Raw genomic sequence first — 20,759 nt, 5'->3', positions numbered from 1 at the left:
TTCTACTGTGGAATTTTGCATGCATCTCCCAGAAAGGCTTTATCTGCCTCTTTTCTTCTGCAACAAGACAGCATGTTTTATTCCATGTTATATTAAAGCGTATTTTGCGCAAATGGTTTGTTCCCAGAACAGTACCTTGGAAAGCTAGGTTTAAAGAAACAAAGAAAAATTATTGTGTCAAAGAAATCTTATCCTTTATGTATTTGAGCAAATTGCAATCCCTTACAAGGATTGTACACAGGAAAAAATATTCCAGGTTTTATGAAAAGGGGTTTGCCTAAGTGTTGTTATGTTTTATTTAATTAGATTTTTTTTATACTTACCATAATAATGTTTTTAAATTAAGCTGAATTTCCACAACAAACTGTAGAAACATATGGTGTACAGCCTGCAGAGGCACTTAATGGCAGTAGCATTACTGATATTTGTGAGTTAGAACCTGCTTTCCTCTGAGAAATAGCTGTGTGTTCTCCCGGTTTAAAACTGTTTTACACCAACCTTTTTTCATTGCAATTAACAGTTTGGGGAGGAAAATGAATGTGATCTTCTTAAATACATTTCGTTATTTCCACGTGGCTGTGGATATTTCAGGGTGAGGAAAGCTGTGTATCAGACTCAGCCTTTCCTCCATGTGTGTCATGAACACACTTAATGAAACAAAGTGGATTAAAGGGAGCCTGTTTCACCAGGACCTCCTCCAGGTAGCATATCCCAACACCAGAATCAAAAAATGGAATTGTTGTTTGGTTGAGCCACTTTTCCTAACACAGGCACAATCACTTGGATCTAATCAGATTTCAGGATGCCAGGAGGTCTCTGTCAGCACCCCAGAGTAAGCTCCAGCCCCAGGAACTGCATCCAGAAGGATTTGTAGCTACAGCTTGGGTCACTAAAAGAAATCATGTGTCTGAAAAAAAAATCCTTTGGATGTTACATTTTTATGTTCAGACTTGCAAAGAACATACATTAAGAACAACTCATGCTCACAAAGTGTTCCACTGACTTATCTCTAATGTATGCTTGAGAGGCTCAGTGCAAAACAAAATGCAGAGATTAAGTAAATGAAAAGATACCAAACACTGCAGCAGGGAATCATTCCAAGTCATGGTGTTCTCAGGAGCACCAGAGCTGGTTTAGGTTCATGCTCACCCATGCAGAGTCTGCAGAATTCACCTTTAAGACCTTTTTAATCTTCTCTGTTCTAGTAACCAGGTTCCCAAGACTCTCCCTGGTGATTAGACTCATTCAGACCTGAGGGTTCTGACCTCAAACTTTCCAGTGCCCAGCCCATGGGAAAATTTGACCTTTCAAAAAAGATGCCATGGTCAGGAAGAGATATGGCAGACCAGCCCCTCCCAGACCACTGCACACCCATGCACTGCAAGCAACATCTTTGGCAGGATATGCAAGCAGAGATTCCAAACCATCCTGTCAAGACAGAAGCAGGACAGATCATGGTGCTCCTCTGGCAGATTCCTGAGCTGATTGCTTTGCCTTAGTAGCTGTGAGTAATTAAAAACTCACTTTGGATGCAGAAATAGGTGGATTTACTGATTAACCAGGCTCTAACTCAACTCTCAGTCTTCAGTGGGGTAATGAAAATTTTCTGTGGGCTCACAGAAATAAATGTTTTTGTAGGACACAGGTCCACCAGTTTATCTTACTATCATAAAGTGCTTTAAGTTCCTGGGAACTGATCATAAACCAGTGTCTTAAGAGACTGGAAAAATGTTCAGCCTCTAAAATCCCTTTACCTCCAGTCCTAGTCAGTCTGGGTCTCTTGGCTTTCATGCAGTTAATTTTGCCATTTCTGAGGATGGTGTAGGAAGCTGAAGGAGGGATACTCATTTTATCTTTGCTCAGATAGGTGGTGTTTAATTCTAAAGTGGACCTCTCAGCAGCTGACATCTGGTGACCAATCTGCAGAAATGCCCAGGTTCCTCAGTCAAAGAAGTGAAAAAATTCTTTCTGACTGTCTCTTTCAGGATTTTGCTGACTCCATATACCAAATGGTTGCACAGAAGTTCCAGGAGCTGACAGACAATTTCACTTCCATGCATGCACGCCACAAAACTCTTGCAGGCATTGTGATGACCAAAGGTAAGATATCCTCTCATTTATTTTCCTCTGGCATTTTTCATGACTAAGTAATACATTATTTACCTGGTTCACAATACTGAAGGATAACTTTACTCCCACACAGAAAAATGAATAGTTATGCAGTGAAAAGAAGCATTAAATATTTACACCTCAAGTAAGTTCACACAAAATATATTGGCAACAGAGTTGAAGATTTATTCATAAATATGTCACTACATTTCTTTGTTTACAGGACAAAATGCAGCCTTCTCTGATTTTTCATTTCCTTACAGATGGGGGAGAGAGTTAGTTATCAATAAAAGTAGTATTATTTATTAATTACTTTCTTAGGTCTGAATACACCAAGTTCTTGTTATACAACATAAACTATGTTTTAGACTGGCAACAGAAACAAATGTGCTTTCCATAAAAAAAAAAAAAAACAAAAAAAACCCAGAATATATCTAATTTTAGTTCTGCTCTTCTCTAGCCATGGGAAATACGTACGCTTACCAGCAGGGCCCAAATTTGGTATCACTCATGTTAAGACTTGACTGATTGACACATTCTGTGTGGAAATCTTCAGTGCTTTGATGAAACAGTTGCATAGATGGTCCTTCTCTGCAAGCACCCCCCAGGTGGGGCACCTCAGTATTTATGAGGATGTCAGCAGTGGAGATGCCTCCATAAACTTCATTCTCTCTCTGACACATGGAGCAGTGGGTCCAGTACAGAAATGAGGAGATAAGCTCGGAGGGGAAAGCCATATATAATTCATCCAGGCTTGCCTCACTCCTTCCTTTCAACAATTACATTAGCTAGATTCAGTAGGGACAGTTGTGAATATTGCAAGACAGCAGGATGGAGACAGGAATTTCTGATGGATCTTTTCCAACCACAGAGCCTAAATGCAGAAAAGATTTCTGTGCTGAGCATCTCCTTTCCGATGTGAAAAGAATAAGTAACCATATTCAGTATGAAGGAAAATAAAAAGGAAGTGTGATTGACTTTGGGATGTGAAAGATGCACACTAGACCCAGCATAACAGCTGCCTTGTTATTGTCAGATCTCTTGACTGTGGCTCTCATCAGATTTAAACAAAGTGCTACAGTTTATTTAGATGAGCTCTTTCCAAGCAGAAGCACAAGGAAGAATGTTTAAATATACTTTTTACAAGAAATTAAGCTACAGTAGCCAAGAACTATTGCTTTAACCACATGTAGGGGGAGAGTACAGGGGAAGTTACTCAGTGTAAGAATTGTAAGAAATGCCTGTAGGAATTTCATCCCATTCTACTTTGCCAAGGAGCTACTCTGACATTCTTTAGCCCAGGTCTAGATCAGCTTTATAAAGCATGATAGAGCCACCTCAGCCTTATTTCTACAGGTCCAAAGAAGCATATTTAAGACCCACAATATATGAGAAGAACAGTGACTGGAAGGAGTCATAATTCCCAAAGTTATGGCTTCTGAGTGCATGCAGTGCTGGGGGAAGAAAAGGGCACTTCCAGGCTTTCTTTGCCTTTCTGGGAAGTTGGACTGTCTGTGTCTCTTCTTTATGGAAGGGCTGAAAGTGCCCTTATGCTGTTTGTTTCTTTTGGTGCATCCCATGCCCTTAGCGGGATTTTACAAATTTGTGTTTCATGTTTTATCTTAGTCAGCATTAGGACAAAGTATAATTTTACTTATGTTCACAAACTATTTCCCTCAAGGCTTCTTTTTCAATTCTGAATTCCCTCTCATGAATTTGTTCAATCTGTCAGCCATCCAATTTGTCAATATCTCACTGTATTTTTGGAACCCAGAAAAGAAACTTGCAGATATAAGGTGATTCACAGAAGAGGCAAAGCTATAAACAGCCTTATCTTAGTATATTCTCCAGGAAGAGCTGAGTTCTTTCCAGCACAAGAATCTCAGCCAACCAAGACAAGATGAATCATCTGTCATTTGTGTCATTATTTTCTGTACTAAAGTTGTAGATTTGGTGGTCTCTTCTTCACCATCATTCCCAGAAGTAGCAAAGACATCGACACACTATTCAAAGATGGCACAGGCAGGTTTTCCACATCAAGCACTCAAATGAGTACCAATTCCCTGTGTTTTTAACAAAAAAAAAAAATAGGCAGAAGCTGTCTTAGATCTCTGCAAACAATTTACTAATGACATAAACAAAAACAAATCTGGAAATGCCTTATTGCATTTGGTACCATAACTGACAAAAACTGATTTGTTTTTACCTTCATTTCAATTTACTGTCATCCTGACTAGAAGCAGATTTATCTGTGCTTGTGCAGTTTCCAGGCAAAGCTGGTAAAAAGCACAATGGGATTCTGTGATAACTGCTGTTAAGATAATGCAAGATCTCTACAGACAAAAAAGAAGTGTGCTAGATTGGTTTTCTTTTTCTGAACTCTGACATTTTTTCTGTCATTTCAATTTCCCAGGGAAACCAAAGAGAATTACGTTTGGCCACTGTAATTGACTTATGCTGTAGCACCCGGGGCAAATTCCAATGTGTAAGAAAGAAAAAAATGTGGAAAATTATGTTATTGACAGACTGAGAATGTTCTACAGTAATAAATTGCTAGTCAGTGAAACAGGCAGTCCAAAGCATTTAGAAATCCTTTACTCTGAATTGTGATGACAATTAAAATCTCCATGCTTTTTTGTGAAAGTAAGTTTAGTTGTTTAGCAGACATCAAGATAATCTTAAAAATATTGGCCTAGGCAGGAGCAATTTACCACACTAGATACCAGCTGATGTGATCTTATCTGATGTGATACAATAATTGAACATAATAATAACTAAAAACTTACATAACTGATCTTGGACTAAATGTTTCAAAATATTGAAGAATTTAAGTCAATTATTTAATAGTTATAATGTATAATGTTAATGTATTTGAAATTTGCTAGTCCTCTAACATATTCTAATTTTGTTGAAACACACTCAGAGAAGATTGTTCTCTCAAAAATGGTTTGATCGATTCTAAGAAAAATTGTTTAACAAGTAAAGTCTTCCTCATACAGCAAGTTATAATCCAGAGAATAAAGAGACTATCTTCAAGTAGAACAATAAGTATACTTACTATTGTAGCGTAATATTTATATGAGGACCTATGCTATACTGCACATTGACTCTCCACAGCAGATCTTTCTCTGAAGATATGACGAATTCACACATGGTAAATTAAGAACATCATCTCACCTGTGGAAAAGACATTCTGGATAACACAATGTCAAACACAAGGCATTGACTCAGAACTTGCATCATGTGATGCAAGTTAACTTCCCTCATCATGTTGTGCATTAGTGGCTAAAACACAGTTGATAACACAACATTTTGGCTATGTGATTGCAAAGTGCCAAGACTATATCTCTCTCCTATCCCCAACAAGAGAACTGGAGGTGAGCAAGAGGCTGAGAGGGGACACAGCCAGGACAGGTGTCCTCAGCTGATGGAGGGGGTATTTCTTGCCATAGGACCCTGTGCTCAGCAGTAAAAATCTGGGGAGAGGGGAAGGGGGAGATAATTGGGTTTATGGCATTTGTCTTGCCAAGCAACCATGAACTATCATTATATCAATGCATTAGTCTTGCCTTCCTTCTGTTTGTTCCCTGTTCCACAACAGAGTAGAATGAGCGAGAGGCTGTGTGGGTGTTTGGCTCTTGGCCAGGATCAACCAATATTTCATTTCAACAGCAGCTGTTTCTTGATGTTTCTTGTTGTCAGGGAAAGATGACCCATCAGCTCCCCAACTTTCTGTCTCTCAGGTGTAATTTGGACATCTTTTTTTGACTCACTGGTCTGCTGTACCTTTCTATTGAAATTTTTTCAGAGAGAAGTAGTTTTCAATATTGTGGTTATTATTATGTCACAATGATACATTTGAAAAAAATGAAGGGCAAGCAAGCTATTATTTTCTAACACAAGGCGACAAATGCAAAACCAGATCACTCCCACATACCTTGGTCCTGATGACCAGAGTCACAGATTGTGGGGTGACAGGAGGAGCCCCTGTGGTCCCCCCATGGGTCACCAGGCAGGACAGGTGACAGGGCATTGAGGGGACAGTGTGGCAGTGCTGCCTGTCCCCCAGAGCTGGGAGTAGAAAGTCCCAGGCCAGGGCAGAGCAGGGTGGGAGGTGTGAGCCTCACACTGAATGCTGTGATCTAAAGGCTGGTGGCATTCACGCTGTTTGTTGGCATCACAGAGAGAGTTTGGCTTTTGCTGTACCTGAAATCACCAGGCACGGTAAAGAATTCCTGTCACTCGGTAAAGAGATGATCTATTACTGCTGAGGTCCTCTTTGCAAAAAAACCCTGCCATAATCATTAGGGACAAAATGAAACTGCTATTTAAACACAATTTTCCCATTTGTGTTTGACAAATCTTAGCAGTTTAAATACTGATAGGAACTTTTTGTCATGCTTTCTGTTTAAAATGAAGCATTAAGAAAGTTCAGTCCTTTTCACAGCAGTGTAACATTCATAGAAAAAGATTATGAGTTGATTCCTGGCTTCAATTTTCTCTCTTCTATATGTATATTTTTTTTAAGGCTGACAATCATTTTGATGTTAAAAGCAAATTAGGAGGTCTTCTCAGTTATCTTGTGTGAAATAAAGATGAACTGGACAAAAGAGCCCTAAATAGAAATTTCATGCTGTGATAAAAGATGGGAAATTATCATTTGTATCTCATGGAATGGATCTTAATCATTGCTAAGTGGAATAACAGAAAAAAGTAAAGTTAACAATATGTCTCCATGGATCTTTGCAGTCACATTAAGATTCACAAAGCCTAGCAGTACAATCAGAAATAAGTACAATCAGAAATACTGCTGTCCAATTGGTTTCTAATCCTCAGTGTGAGTAGGAAAGTTGCAAAGCAGTCGAATGCAGTAGAATATTCAGGCCATATGTAGAGTACCACTCTGCTCCATCCCATGCTGCACTCAAGTAGCCAAACCAGTTAGAAAAAGTGTGAACAATTTACAGATTAGTGTCCCGAGCAGATTCCTTCAGGAAGAGAGGCACAGGAGGAATTTAGGCTCCCAGATCCCATTTACATAGTTAGATTGATGCTCACTGGTCCCAGTGAGATTCAGTGTTTCCATGAGAATTGAAACTTCTGAAATCAAAATTGAGTGCCCTAACTGCTGACATCCTTTTGAAGATCTCAGAAGGTCTCTTCAACTACTGCTGCCTGATGCTCTCAAGGACATGGCACAAAGTCATTTGACAGTCTTGTGAACATTATTGACTTCTTACATGTGCCAAGGTTGACACTTCACCAGTAGATGACAGTTTTATTCAAAATAATTTAAAATAGCTAAATAAATATGTAGTTAGAAACCATATATGTCACTCTCTCTCAGAAATCTGTTTTCCTCCGCTTATAAACCCTAAACCAATAATTTTCAGATTCTCTCTAAATAGTTTTGAACCCCATAAGACTACCCCTTTTCTACAGCTGCAACTGTATTCCTAGATTTTGTAATGTGCACCCATAATGAGCATAATCTAATTTTCCTGCAGCTCAGGAGACTTAGGTTTCCAAAATCCAGATCAAAGGTTATTTGAGGTATTGTAGTTAAAACTCTGTCCCCACCAGAGCCATCACTTCTATTAAAATGTGGGTTTAGACATTGTGAGGACTCCCCCTACAAGAGCAATTTTGAGTGTTTCTTCATAATTTCTGTCAAAAAAGGGCTAAGGAACAGAAGTACTTGAAGACAGATTACGTAGAAATAAAAAATATGAGATGGGACACAATTCTGCAGCCTTCAACAGAGTAGGGGAAAAAACAGCTTCAAGGACAACTCTCCAGGCCAGGTTATATGTTTTGCATAAAAAAAAAAAAAAAAAAAAAAAAAAAAAAAAAAAAAAAGGAGAAATGAGAAATGCAGGCACCAGCTGGGAGTAAGTACAGAACCAGAACTTCAGTCTTGGAGATGAGCATCCCAACCTGCACACACACAGCCTCTCATTGCTGTTATTGGCTAACCTAATTCCATCCTCTTAGCTGTTTGGTGGCACAGGTGGCGAAATAAGAAGACAAAACACCCCTCTTATATCAGCAGTTTTAGGCCCTTCCACAGGAAAATGGGAAGGGAACTGCGTCCCTCATTTCTCTCCAGCTGAAGCAGCTGTAGGTGTCTCCAGCACACTGCATTGCTGCCTTCTGGGCAGCTTCAGCTCCCCACTGGTTATTCTGGTTCCCATCTCTTCTCAGACTCTGAGCCTTTTTACCTCCCTGAACATTTACTGACTCTGGATTTAGTTTTCCATTCCTGCTGTTCAAAGTATTTTTCTGATTGAAACACCTCTCAAAACCTGGATGTAGGCAAGGCCTTGGCTCTGTGTCACATGTAATTGCATTGGGCACAAGGATGGGTGTAATCATTAGCATAAAGCATGGAAATTAAAAATAGGCATTTCTGTTTCCTAAGTGTGTCAAACAAGGAGTTGGCAAGGTCAGACTTTCATTCTGCTCTGTGATAAGGCAAACTGGAAGCTGTCCCACTGTCAATTCCAATAATGCGTCTCACCCTAAAAAAAGAAAATTTTTTGGTGAATAAAGGCTTGGAAACCATTGCTTTCACCTTACCAACCTAGTAAAACACACAGGAAAATGTTTTTAGATGCAAATACACCAAAGAATAAATTTTTAAAAAAATAGAATATAAAAAAAATCCCACATAAAATGAAGTTTCTCCTGCACTTAACTGCCAAAATTCATATTTAGGATTTCATTCTTTCTCACTGTAATTTAGAATCTTACTAGCATCTAAAACTGTCAATTTGCTTAATACTCAGATATCAGTGGCACAACATTTGTTAGAGAAACACTGTATCTGCAGTCAGGACATAGCAAGAAAGTGCAATTCAGTCCTGCTTTAAAATCAAGAATTATGTGCAAGCTCTCTTCTTGAGGAGAGTATTCAAATTCACATGAAAGGAGAAAACCCTCAAATAACTTTGATAGTGCCACTATGAATTTAGATATTTTTTTTTAAATCCTCGAGGATATGGTAAGGGGGTGAAGCATGCCTGGGCTGGCTGACCCTCCTCCCTCTCAGGATTTCCAAAGCCCATGTTGAGGAACAGAAGGGAAGGTAAAGGGCACTGGTGCTCACAAACACAGCACTGTCTCTTTCCACACTCCTCAGAAGCAAAGCTGATGGGATTTCATCCTTTTGGTCCACAGAGGGCAGGGAAGAAATGGACCATAGAAATTAGAACTGGGAGAGACGACCAAGTCGTCCAGTCCATTTCCCTGCAAGCATAAGATTGTTCCCAAGTGCTCTTTCCAGTCTAGATTTAAATTAATCAATTAACAATGGGGCTTTCAACAGTACTTTGGGAGACCATTCTAGCCTAATGGATCTCATTGTTAATAATTTTCACCAGTTATTCTGTCTGACTTTTATTTTCTTTGATGTCATCTCAGGACCTCAGTTCTGCTGCTCTAAATTTAGTGCCCACTTCTCTCCTTGGGGTTTGTACCTTTCAGATATTCAGAAACACACACACCATATTCATAGTTTGCATATTCAATTTTTGTACTCTCTCCTGCTGGGTCACTCTTCCCTGCAGCCCCCAGCAGCCTTTCCTTTGTCTTCTGATTCCCTTCCACTTGGGCAAACTCCTCACCATTCTTTTCCACACTGGAAATTCACCTTTTGAATGAGTCTTAAAGGAAAGGCCTGCACAAAAAAAAATTCTTGCAAAATGGATTAGCACAAGAATCCTTTCTCAGGCATCCCATGGTGTGATCAAACAGTACAAAATGGGCTTGTGTCAGAAAGGGATTTTTGTTTCAGAGGAACTGAATTTGGAACTTATTTACAAGTGCACTCCCCCACCCCTCCCACCCCTGTGGGTTTGGGCAAAATTTACTATGCCTGATTGTGAAAGGAGAGCCATGGCCACTGTCAGGCAAGACCCTGGCTCTTGCTTCCAGCACAGAGGGGTCAGAAATCAGGGTAGAGAGGAATGTCTCTCTGTCCCTGCTCCTTCACTGATGAAGATGAAGAGCTCTGCAAAGAATAGCTTTCCCTAGGTAGCACAGTCAGAGGGAGGACGACTTAACACATTAATAAGGGAAGAAAATAAGAGGCTCTCAGGGGCCCCCTTTACACCCTCTCTTTCCACAGAAATACAATCTATTCAGTTACACATAACCCATATTTTGATGTAAGGAAAGGAAATCCCTGTGTAACTCCAGTGTTTCAAAGACTGTTCCATTTATACCCCTAAATATCTGTAACCTCACTGCTAGCCACTTCTTTGTTCCTATTATTTGCTAGCTGTGTTATCCACCTTTTGTTCAGACTTCTGCCATTCCATTTCCTAAGCCCTCAACATGCTTCTTTCTTCCCATATTTTAGTCAGCTACTCCACACCAGCTGCTCCCACCCACCTCAGGGGTGTTCTTTGGGACATCCAGTGTGAGCTGGGGGTTACAGCCAGAGTGCTCACTGAAGTCACATCTTCCTGTTTGTCATTGAAATCACCACAATCGCTACCACAGGTACGATAGAAAGTGGAGAGAAAAAAATGAGCTGCAGCAGTCTTTATGGCTGGCAGATAAATGCATACTGTGCATTGATACATGCATACTATTAATCATCCCTGCTGTACACAGTTCTTCTCTTATGGCTACACATTTTTTTTATTTTTAGCCATGATTGTGGTTTTGTTCCCCATGCAGAGCTGGGGACATCAGAGTTCTCTGTGTCAGGAGTGCATATCAAAACTGAAGAGCAAGATACACCATGCCACACACCAGCCCCTCAATCCTCAGCTCCCTGCTTACACATACATCTTGATTTCACTCCTCTTGAAGCCTCAGAATAGAGGGGGTTGTAGATATCAAGTTGTGGGGAAAATGGACTGATGGACCTAGGTAAACACATCCCTCCCTTCTAACCACAGACCTACCCCTCATGTGAGCACTAACACACTGGGGCAATGGTTTCCATTTCTAGAGAAATATGTCCTTTTGTTCTTTTCCTATTTTGTTTTGGGGGGTTTTTTGGGTTTTGGGGTTTTTGGGTTGGTTTTTGTTTTTTTTTGGTGTGTGTGGTTTTTTGGGGTTTTTGGGGTTTTTGTTGTTGGTTTTGTTTTTTTTGGGGGGAGTTTTTTGTTGTTTTGTTTTGGGTTGGTTTTTTTTTTGGTGGTTTTTTTTTTTTTGAGGGAGAAGATGGAAAGAATAGCTCTTTGCCTCTGTGGCAGTATTTTCTGTGGGACACTGCCCACTCCTCGGGTGACAGGCAGCAGCCTGGCAGCTCAATGCCCCCAGGGCTCTGCAGAGGTTCAAGGATCTGCCTTGGGACAGTGGGGTGCAGGACTGTGCCCACAGCACATCCCTGCAGACAGCTTTTCCAGCATCACTGCCCTTTCATGTCTTGACTATCTCTTATTACAAAATTAAAGCCATTCTAAGAATGTGATAGGGCTGCCAGGGAAGAAGATAAGAGAAAATAATGCAGGACTTGTCAGTGCTATGTAACATCAAGAAATTTTCCTTCCCTAAACAAACCTGAAATGGAAACCTGAACTTATTCAGCTGTGAGTAGAGGGTATTAAAAAAAAAAAACCTCCTCTGTGATCAGAGCTCAATTAAGCTGCCTTGAAAATTATTCCAAATACACTTTTTTTCAGATAACAATAGACAATCCTTTTGACTGATTTGTTAAAAAAGGTAAAGAAAGAGCATAAAATTATTGCTTATCAGAGAGAGAAGCAGCACCATTTAAAATAACATGAAATTGTATCCCATGAATTATTCAGGAGGGCTGATGTTACACTATCATTATTTCTGGCTTTCCTTTTTACTGCATTGCATTTTGTGTAAGTTGTCTCCCATCCAATAAAAGAGGTGTGGGTTCTCTTAATTAATCAAACCTGATTTTTCTGATTATTTTTTTTCTAATTTAAAATGAATATATTTTGAGCAGTCAGCTGTCTTCACGGTGTCATGCTGAAAAAGAAGATGAATTTCACTCCTACTAGCAGGGTCTAAAACATGCAGTGCAATAGTCACTTGCAGACTGACTGGTGCTTCTCTACGTGTCACGCCAGCTGCTGAGAAACCAAAGTGTGATCCCAGTTGTATCCTGGCATTAGCAGTTGTAAACTCCAGCCTGTTCTGTGTGAGTTAGGCTCACTGAATTTCACAGCTCTCTGATGCACAGCCCGTGTGATTTGCTGATTGCAGGTACCAGTCTACACCTCCTGTGATTTCCTCATGATTTTGATTTTCCATTTCCAACACAAAAATATGCAAGGCTACAAGCTCATTCTTATGGAAGGTCCTAATGTTCACAGCCCACTAGAAGAGTAACTCTTTTAAAATCGGTGGAAGCATTGACTAGATTAGCCAAAACTCGTTTTATTGGTAGAGCTGTGTCTCCAAGCAGATGGGTGTAAGTATTTTGTGTTTATGGCCACAACTGACTTAAACACCCAGCTCACAGCCATATTCCATAAAATGTCAGCCAGTTCTCCACATCCAGCTTGTCTGCTGAGCAAACCTTCCTATTTTTGTTTGCTTCCTCTCTCTTCTGTCAACATCTTTCTGAACCATTTCTGTTACAAGCTCTGTGACTGCAGGCCTGTGTTTTGGGAAGTCACACAGGAAAGACAGCCCTGTTTTCTTTCTGTGTGTAATAGTTCATCTCATGGCAAAAAGAGCATCCTTGAATATACTGACATTGATACAATTATCCTTAATTGTTGTGGGGAAAAAAAGCTGAAAAAAAATATCTCATGAAGTTTAAACATAAGGGGGAAAAATGTAAAGGCCCTAGATATTTTCTGCTTGCCCTCTTATGATTTGGGGAGTTTTGATCTGTATATTCCTGCTTGGAAGAGAAATCTTACTAAGAGCATTTCTCCACAGTGTAGAAAGGTTTATTCTTCTGGCTGTCTATAGGTCTTCAGAGTTCATGAAGAGAAGCTGGCAATACTGAGATGTAATGTAGGCTATCAAAAAGCAAATATCTAAACTAGGCCAGATGAATCACCTCCTAGGAAAATTCCTCTCCTTTGACTATAAAGAGAGTCTACAGCAATTAACTCAGCTATGGACATCTAAACTCTAGTTACCCAGAACAGCTGAAATTAATCTCCCTGCTGGTGTCAGCAAACTGGAAATGGCTTATAATAAAACCCAGTTTCGTTTCAACAGCTCAGCTGTGATGTGAAATTCTGCACAATCACTGACAGACAAAAAATGAACATCGGGGGTTCGAGGTTCCCCCTGCCTGGCTGTGAGAGGAGTTCCTGCCTCTAGACCCAGGGTAGGCTCAGGCTTCCAGCAGGGCACTGGAAAGGAATTGTTACCTCACTGGATATGTGGTCAAAGGCAATGTGCCATTTATGTGTACATTTTTGGTTTAAAATACAACTAATTAATTGACACAATTTGTCAAGATAAAATGTATGAATTCCCTCCGTGCTCTCTCAGCTGTCCTCGACAACAAGGTGTTAGCCAGGACCCAGCCACTATGCTGACACAGCTTCCCAATTTCCTTTCCCCTGCTCCATTTCCTTTTCAAATTGAAAACTATTAGAAGTCTTTAGGCAAATAATAGAAACCTAATGCAGGTGCCTGTTATAAATTGTTCACTGGTTACTTTTAACCTAATGTCTCTTCAAACATCACTTTGCAGAAGGCAACGAGGGTAGGAAATGCCTCATGGACTCTGACAATCAGTGGGTCAGGAGTTCAGGTCATAATAATGTAGCCCATTTCTTCTTGTTTGTCAAATAACCTGGATGCAGTTACATCCCTGGATCATTCAACTGAGATTGACTGCTCTCAGTAAGAGCGTGAGTCTTGTGGGGAGCAATCTTTGTCCTGGGTCAAACCTTCTGTTCAACCCTAAGCAGGGTGGGGGCCATGAGGCTGGTGGTGCCAGTTACTGCTCATGGAGGATTCTGCCACTCACAAAGCCACAGCTTTCCTAGGCATGGCTTGAGGATGTGCACAGTCTGGATCTGCTACATGTCTGAGGTTAAATTAATCAATGCTTATGAGGGAGCTCGACTTTCATAAATAGAAATTGCTTGAGAAACTTGAAGTATTCTGCAAGCAAAATAAAATAGGAAGTAAACATTAATAACAAGAGTTAGTAATTACTGGTTTTAATGCAAAATAGACAAATGCACAGAAGTGCCTATTAATTCTGAATCACTGAAGCAAATATCTAGGCTCCAGAGCTGAAAATGCTGCCTAAAATGCCAGTGTGATTAGTCAATGCTAAAATCTGCCTTCATCAGCTAAGCATCACGTCTTGTTCTCAGAGAAAAATTCCTCCCATGTTCACTGGCAATAATATCAAACATTACACAGGGGATAAACCTCCAGCTCTGTGTGTGTACCAAACAAGGCATGCAAGGGGACAATCTGTTAGCATGTATGCTCCTGAACACAGCGGACAACTGTCAGGTTGTTAGAAGTATTTCTCATCATGCTGGGTGCCCTCACAGGCAGCATTGAACAGTGCTACGTTGGTCACAGATCACTTTCTCCATTTGGCTCCCCAGTGAGGTGTAAATATTTCAGAGCTAATGCATAAGTCATGTACACCTGGGTTTCCAAGTGCCACAGCAGCGAGACATAACTCTTGGGTATTTCTGAGCATAGAGAAGCATGGATTATTTTCTGACACTGCAAATGGAAAATACATGGAGATCTTTAATGTTTAACACTCAGATTGGTTCTGCAAATTCTGGAAAGCCATTGCCTCCCAGCCCCAGGCAGCATCTAAGTGGTGTTCTGCAAACATGTGCACCTTGCCAGGACTGGCAAACACCCCAGGCTGTGTCCACACATGGTACCCACTGGGGCCCCATATCACTGGAAGCCAACATATGGAGTAATTCACCCAAACATGAACACCACAAGCACACTGGCTATTGCTGTGCAGGTGGACATTGTGATAGCAAACAACATCAGAGGGATTCATATTATTGCTGTATCTGATAGGTGTTGGGTGCCTTTCTGTTTCATTTGTGAATAAATCGAGACCTTACAGAAAATCCTGAGTGCCTTCATCAGCTTACCCTCATCTGAGGGGAGAAAAGAGTTAAGTTTATTTGTGGATAATATGATTAAAAAAATAAAAGACATCACACTGTGTACTGGGCTGACTGGGGGGTGAGGAAGGTGTAGATCCCAGAGAGCAGGAGGGCTTACCCAGGTGGTTTGCTCTGTATTTTCAGAGCCTGGTGCTTTGGCTATGAGGGGAAGGGGGAGACGAGGAGGCACACCAGGGGCTTGCTAATGCCAGGAGAAGGAAGCAGTTGTTCTCTCTGCCCTGAGAAGGAGTATTGGCAGAGGTCCTCAGGGGCAGACAGAGAGGCTCACGGGTTTCTGTAGGAGGGAATTGCCTCTTGGTACTCCTGCTGTGCTGAGGTAAATAAGGCTCTACCTACAGTGGTGAAGAAATAAAATTGAACAAAAAAAGTAGCTGATTCTTTTTGTGGGCCTTCCAACCAAGGAAAATATTACATACTGTTGAGGAAAATATACACTGATGTTTGAGATGCTGAGTGGGACTCAAACACCTCAGTGGCAGGCAGTGGCCCGTGAAATGTTTGATGTTAGTCCATGTGAAAGACGCTGTTAACTAGATGGACATGTCACAATCTAAGATACCTATTATTTTTCTCATGAAAGCAGTGACCCTAAAGCAAAGCAATTCTAATGTACAGACTACAAGCACTTTTCTTTGAAGGGAACGAGTAATTTTTCCACCTCAACTTTTTACCTAGTAATAAAACTGGAATAAACACAAAGGATTTTTCTCCTCTCCGCTCCTGTGTGTTCCTATCTTCACTTTTTGGGTTTTCAATATTTGCAGCTCTTTTTTTTTGTCCACAATAAATACTCCAAAGCACTTTTTTTGGGCCACATCTATAGCAACAAATAGAGATTAAGATCTCAGCACAGGAACAGAGTGATGTGTACTTTGTCACTAGTACCTGTAACAACTTCTGTATGAAACTCTCACACCCGGGGGCTCAGATGGGATTAACTGAATTTTTCACAATACTCACCCCTCTCCTACACATGCCACAATGCTGTTGTGCCACATTACAACTAAATTTTCGGATTACTGATGTAACTTTTCTATTGATATAGGCATGAAATAATTTTGATAGAATTTGCAATTATATTCATTAAGCATGGTTACAGCATGTTGTCCACTACTAGTCCCAGTGCTGTGTGGAGATTATGAAGGGCTGTTGATGGTATTTACTAACTGGGAGATCATTGACAGCACCAATCCTTTTGTTTAAAATATTATTTCCTTCTCCATTCAACTTTTTTGTCATTTAACACCAATAGATTTTATAGGGGAACATGGCCCCAAACGTGCCAAGCCAAAAAATAATCTCTGCAGTTTTTCAGTTTTTCTGCTATTCAATAGACCTCATAAGAGGAAAAAAATATTTTTGCTGACTCTATAAAACTATTCCTAATGCTTTTCTAAAACTAAAGTGATACTATAGAAACAGCATCACCAGGGACCACAGGAAGATTGTTTCCATTCCTCCTATGGGTATTTGCAGTCTCAGACCTGTTTTCATTTGACTTGTCACACTTTGAGGTCTTGATTCAGTTACCTAAACATGGGTGTGTGTTTTCACTGAGCCTCTTCATGGATTTCTGTGTGAGATGCATGGGGAGTGTGCAGAACCTCCTGGGCTTCCCAGACTGCAGCCAGATGCCAGGCAGGACATCAAGGGCATCTCAGGTGACTCTGCCTGGGCACAGCCACACCAACACCAGCAGTCTGAGCTGCTGTGCTATCCTGTGCAGGTGTTTGCCCACACATTGTGACAAACACAGCCCTACACTCACTGGCTACTTTGTCCCTTCTGTGTGCCTAACAGAGGAAGCACCTATCAGGCAAAACAGTTATTTTTCCCAAGAGCTGCTCTCTTGTTCTTTGGTATTCAGAGAGATGAGTCCAGAGACATGTTTTTCAAGAGATAATTTAATTTTGGGGTCAGTTCATTCTAAATTCTACTTTGAAATTATCCACAGGGCTGAATGAGCTATGTTTTAGAGTGAAATGCAGGTCCTGTTGAACTCTCTAAGCATTTTACAACTGTCCCCAAATAAATTAGGATTTATTACTAGAAAATGTCTATTTGGACCAAGTAAGGGACATCTTTCAATTGCCATCACTATTATGTAGAGAGGCAACAGATGAGCAAAGCTGGTCTCAGTGATAAATGCTCCATCCCAGAGATCACACTGAAGAGAGCACTGATGTAGCTGCTCTTGGAGAAGCTAAAAGGAAAGTGGACTGAAAGTCAAATCTGTTAGGGTATTTTCTTCATGATTTTTAAAAAGCGGCCCCAGAAGCATTACTTCCATTTTTTCAGTACTTAGAATGCAACGGCAATGAAACCTAACATTACAGGGAGTATGTGTTCCCACCAGAAAATGTCTTCAACAGCCTATAAAAACCTGGCCATTTATCAGCACTGCAGGAGATCTTTATTACCTCCCTACAGCATATGCTCTGCTATGATGTAGTTATTGATTTAACAAGTAAACTTCATGGCGAGCTTTTATCTTGAAATTAGCAGCAAGACTGAAATATAGACCTTATTATTCTAATAACACAGAGATGTGAGATTCCTGCATATTCCAAAGGCCATATCATCACCTTAACAAACATCCCATTAGGGCGATCTGGCTGCCACATCAAAGTGTGTGCCGTGAGGACTTTAACAATCATGGTGTCACACTTACCCCCAGCAATTTCACAGCACTTTTGTTTTTCTTCCTACAGGTTTGGACATCAGGCAAGCTCAGGTTGTTGTGCTGTCATCGGGTACCAAATGTATAAATGGGGAATACATAAATGACCAAGGGCTTGCGGTCAACGACTGCCATGCAGAAATTGTGGCAAGAAGGGCATTTGTTCACTTCCTCTACTCACAGCTGGAGCTACACTTAAGGTAACTGAATTCTGTTGATTTTTGGGGGCTGTTATATGGCCTTCAGTGGAACAGATCCATCTTCCAGACAACTGAACTATTTGTGTTTTTATGTCATTTTTTCTGAGTGTTTAGGTGATGAAGGAACAATACACTGCACACAAAAGAAAATTGAGAGTTAGGTAGTCTAAAGTGTTGGGTCATGAGCTGCTTTACTTCAGCTGAATCTCTTTCAGTAGCGATTAGATATGACTCATAAAGCTGGGCTTTATGAAGCCTGATGATTTTGTACAAATCTTTACGTGCAGGCTTATTAGCATCATTCACTGACCAGAGACTTGAAGGGAGTCATTTTGCTTAATGCAGCCATTTTCCCATCTTCCTTGCTGCTGCTGAAAGATCTCAAAGAAGTGATTTATTAATCATTAATGTCTTCATTGACTCACTACAGAACCAATGAGTGTTAACAGCGCAGCAAACTTTGTGGCAAAGTGTAAGATGCTATCACCTACTCCTTCTTTATGATGTTTTAAAATGTTATAGCATGTAGAATCATTACAGTGGAATTATTGTTCCTGTCTTCAGCCAAATCCACCTTGTTACCATTGAAATGGCTAATGGGTCATAGACTGCCTGGAAGATGGTAGTAAGTGGGATACCTCACCTCAGAAAGCTGTCTTTTCTCTGATCATGTCTATCAACAATCTGGAAGAGGTTACATAGTGCTTGGTTATAAGCTTTGCAGGGGACACGAAAATGCGGGAAGGACCAGTCTCTATGCTTGAGGACTGGTCTGTCATCCCAGCAGGCTGGAGGGCTGGACCAGCAGGAACTTTGACAGAATACAGCAAGGACAAATGCAAAGTTCCACACCAAGGAGGAAAGAATGATCTTCCTCCTTTCCACCAAGAAGGAAAGAAATCCAGGCTGGGGAGCAGCTCTGCTGAAAAGTGATGGGGCTTGTAGGCAGACAGGAACCAGGACATTAGCTAGTGGTGTGCCTAACAGCAGGGAGAACAGCAAGATCCTGGGACATATGAAGAGTCTGTCGAGGGATGTGTGCATCCACCACTAATCAGCACTCATTACAGCCCACCTACGATGCTCTGTGCAGTTTTGGGTGCCCCAAAGGAAAGGCATCAATCATCTGACACAGATTCAGCAGAGGCTGCCCAGAGTCTCAGGGGCCAGAGCACCTGGGCTGGGTGGAAGTGCTGACAGACCTGGAGCTGGTCAGCCTGCAGGTGGGATGGCAGAGCCAGCAAAGCATGCCAGCAGCACAGTGGAGCTGACACCTTCACCAGGGTGTGCAGAGGGAAGGTGGCAGACAGGAGGCACAAGCTGAAAGAGAAGCTCAGTCTGAGTGTGAGCACTGATTTTCCCCATGGGGATAGGCTGGCAGTGGGACAGATCACTCAGAAGGGTTGTGCAGTCTCCCTCCTGTCTTGGACATTTTCAAAATCTGAGTGCATAGAACCTTGAGCAATCTGTTAAACTACTTTAAGAAGGAGGTTGGGATAGAGATTTAAGGACCTTACCAGCCTGAACTACCCTATAATGTGAAAACTAAGCAGAAGTGAAGCTGAGGTGGCATTCATTATATGGAAGAACCAAGAAATTAAGGAAAACAAACAAAAAACCTCTTTCTCTATAGGTCACTCTTCTGCCCTCCATTCTTGAGTGCATATTCATGTGACTTTTTCTGAAGGTCATTAAACTCAGTGCAAAAACTTCCTTTGACTTCAGAATGTTTTGCATCACATCACAGACACAAGGGTTAACCTAAGCAGGATTTTGTGTTCTTGTAAGCACCTGTGATACTGTTGCACCTGAGCAACAATAGCAGGAATAATGGGTATTTTAACTTCAGGCTGGAGTTGAAGACAAGGGAGTATATTGAGTACATGGGTTTGGCTAACAAAGGGGGACAAGAGCATTGAAGGGTTTAATCAAAAACAATATTCTCTCTATTTCATTCTGAATTGCTTTCAAGTTTACATTAAATTATTATGTTTTCAGCAGTGTAGCAGCCCTAGTACTTGCTCTGTGCTATGGTCTCTTGGGAAACAAGTGCTAACACTGTATCTTAAACTACTGTATTGATCCACCTCCCTAACATGTTCAGTCATATTATTATTTTATTTGGATCAATGTTAACAGCCTTTTGTTAACAGAATCCTCAGTGAAGCACAAGCTCTGTTCACAGTAGCTTCAAATCATTCTCTGTTCAGCCAAGACCAGGCACCATCACTTGCCTGACCAGCACACACCATAAAAATCTCAACCAAAATTGTCAAGGCTAAGCACCTCTGAATGACAGAGCTGGAGTTACTGTCCAAAAAGTCCATGGATAAGCAAAACTGTGTGTTATTATATATTCTTAAATTTTAATATTTATTGCTACACTCAGTTTTCTGCCATCATCAGGAGTTTTATCCTGTCATGGCAAAATGGGGGAGTTCAAAATGAAATAAAAAAATGCATTTTCTGCACACAGAAATCATATTTACTCCTTTTTCTCCGGAAAAAGAGAGATCTTCTTTTCACAGAGAAAACACATGATTCTGCCACACAGCTATAAGGACAGAGCTTTTAGGGCTGAAATGGTAACTCAGCTCCACTGGGACTACCAGTGCACCATCTCCTCAGGCTTGGGGGAAACACAAAGTTATTGTAATGCATTTGCATTAACCTAGCCCAAATTAAACT

The 20,759-nt window shown here is 40.8% G+C and overlaps 1 protein-coding gene and 1 long non-coding RNA gene across 3 annotated transcripts in view; one reads left to right on the top strand and one right to left on the bottom strand.

Moving 5' to 3' along the window:
* The window catches only part of ADARB2 (adenosine deaminase RNA specific B2 (inactive)), a 304,122-nt gene that overhangs the window by 242,441 nt on the left and 40,922 nt on the right, over positions 1 to 20,759 (top strand). For both annotated transcript variants that reach the window (XM_064390598.1, XM_064390666.1), the window contains exons 4-5: positions 1,986 to 2,100; positions 17,903 to 18,071. In XM_064390598.1, coding sequence (XP_064246668.1) covers positions 1,986 to 2,100; positions 17,903 to 18,071 — 284 coding nt within the window. The remainder of the gene's footprint in view (positions 1 to 1,985; positions 2,101 to 17,902; positions 18,072 to 20,759) is intronic.
* Positions 3,440 to 6,203, bottom strand: LOC135281967 (uncharacterized). The gene is made up of 3 exons (XR_010348367.1): positions 6,047 to 6,203; positions 5,168 to 5,286; positions 3,440 to 4,172 (listed from the first exon to the last, which is right to left on the bottom strand). It is a non-coding gene; the product is annotated as an uncharacterized LOC135281967 (long non-coding RNA).

The sequence above is a fragment of the Passer domesticus genome, chromosome 1 (genome assembly GCF_036417665.1).
Source record: "Passer domesticus isolate bPasDom1 chromosome 1, bPasDom1.hap1, whole genome shotgun sequence".
Lineage (NCBI taxonomy): Eukaryota > Metazoa > Chordata > Aves > Passeriformes > Passeridae > Passer > Passer domesticus.
Note: the sequence above shows the minus strand (reverse complement) of the source record. Positions and strands in the feature narration are given on the sequence as shown.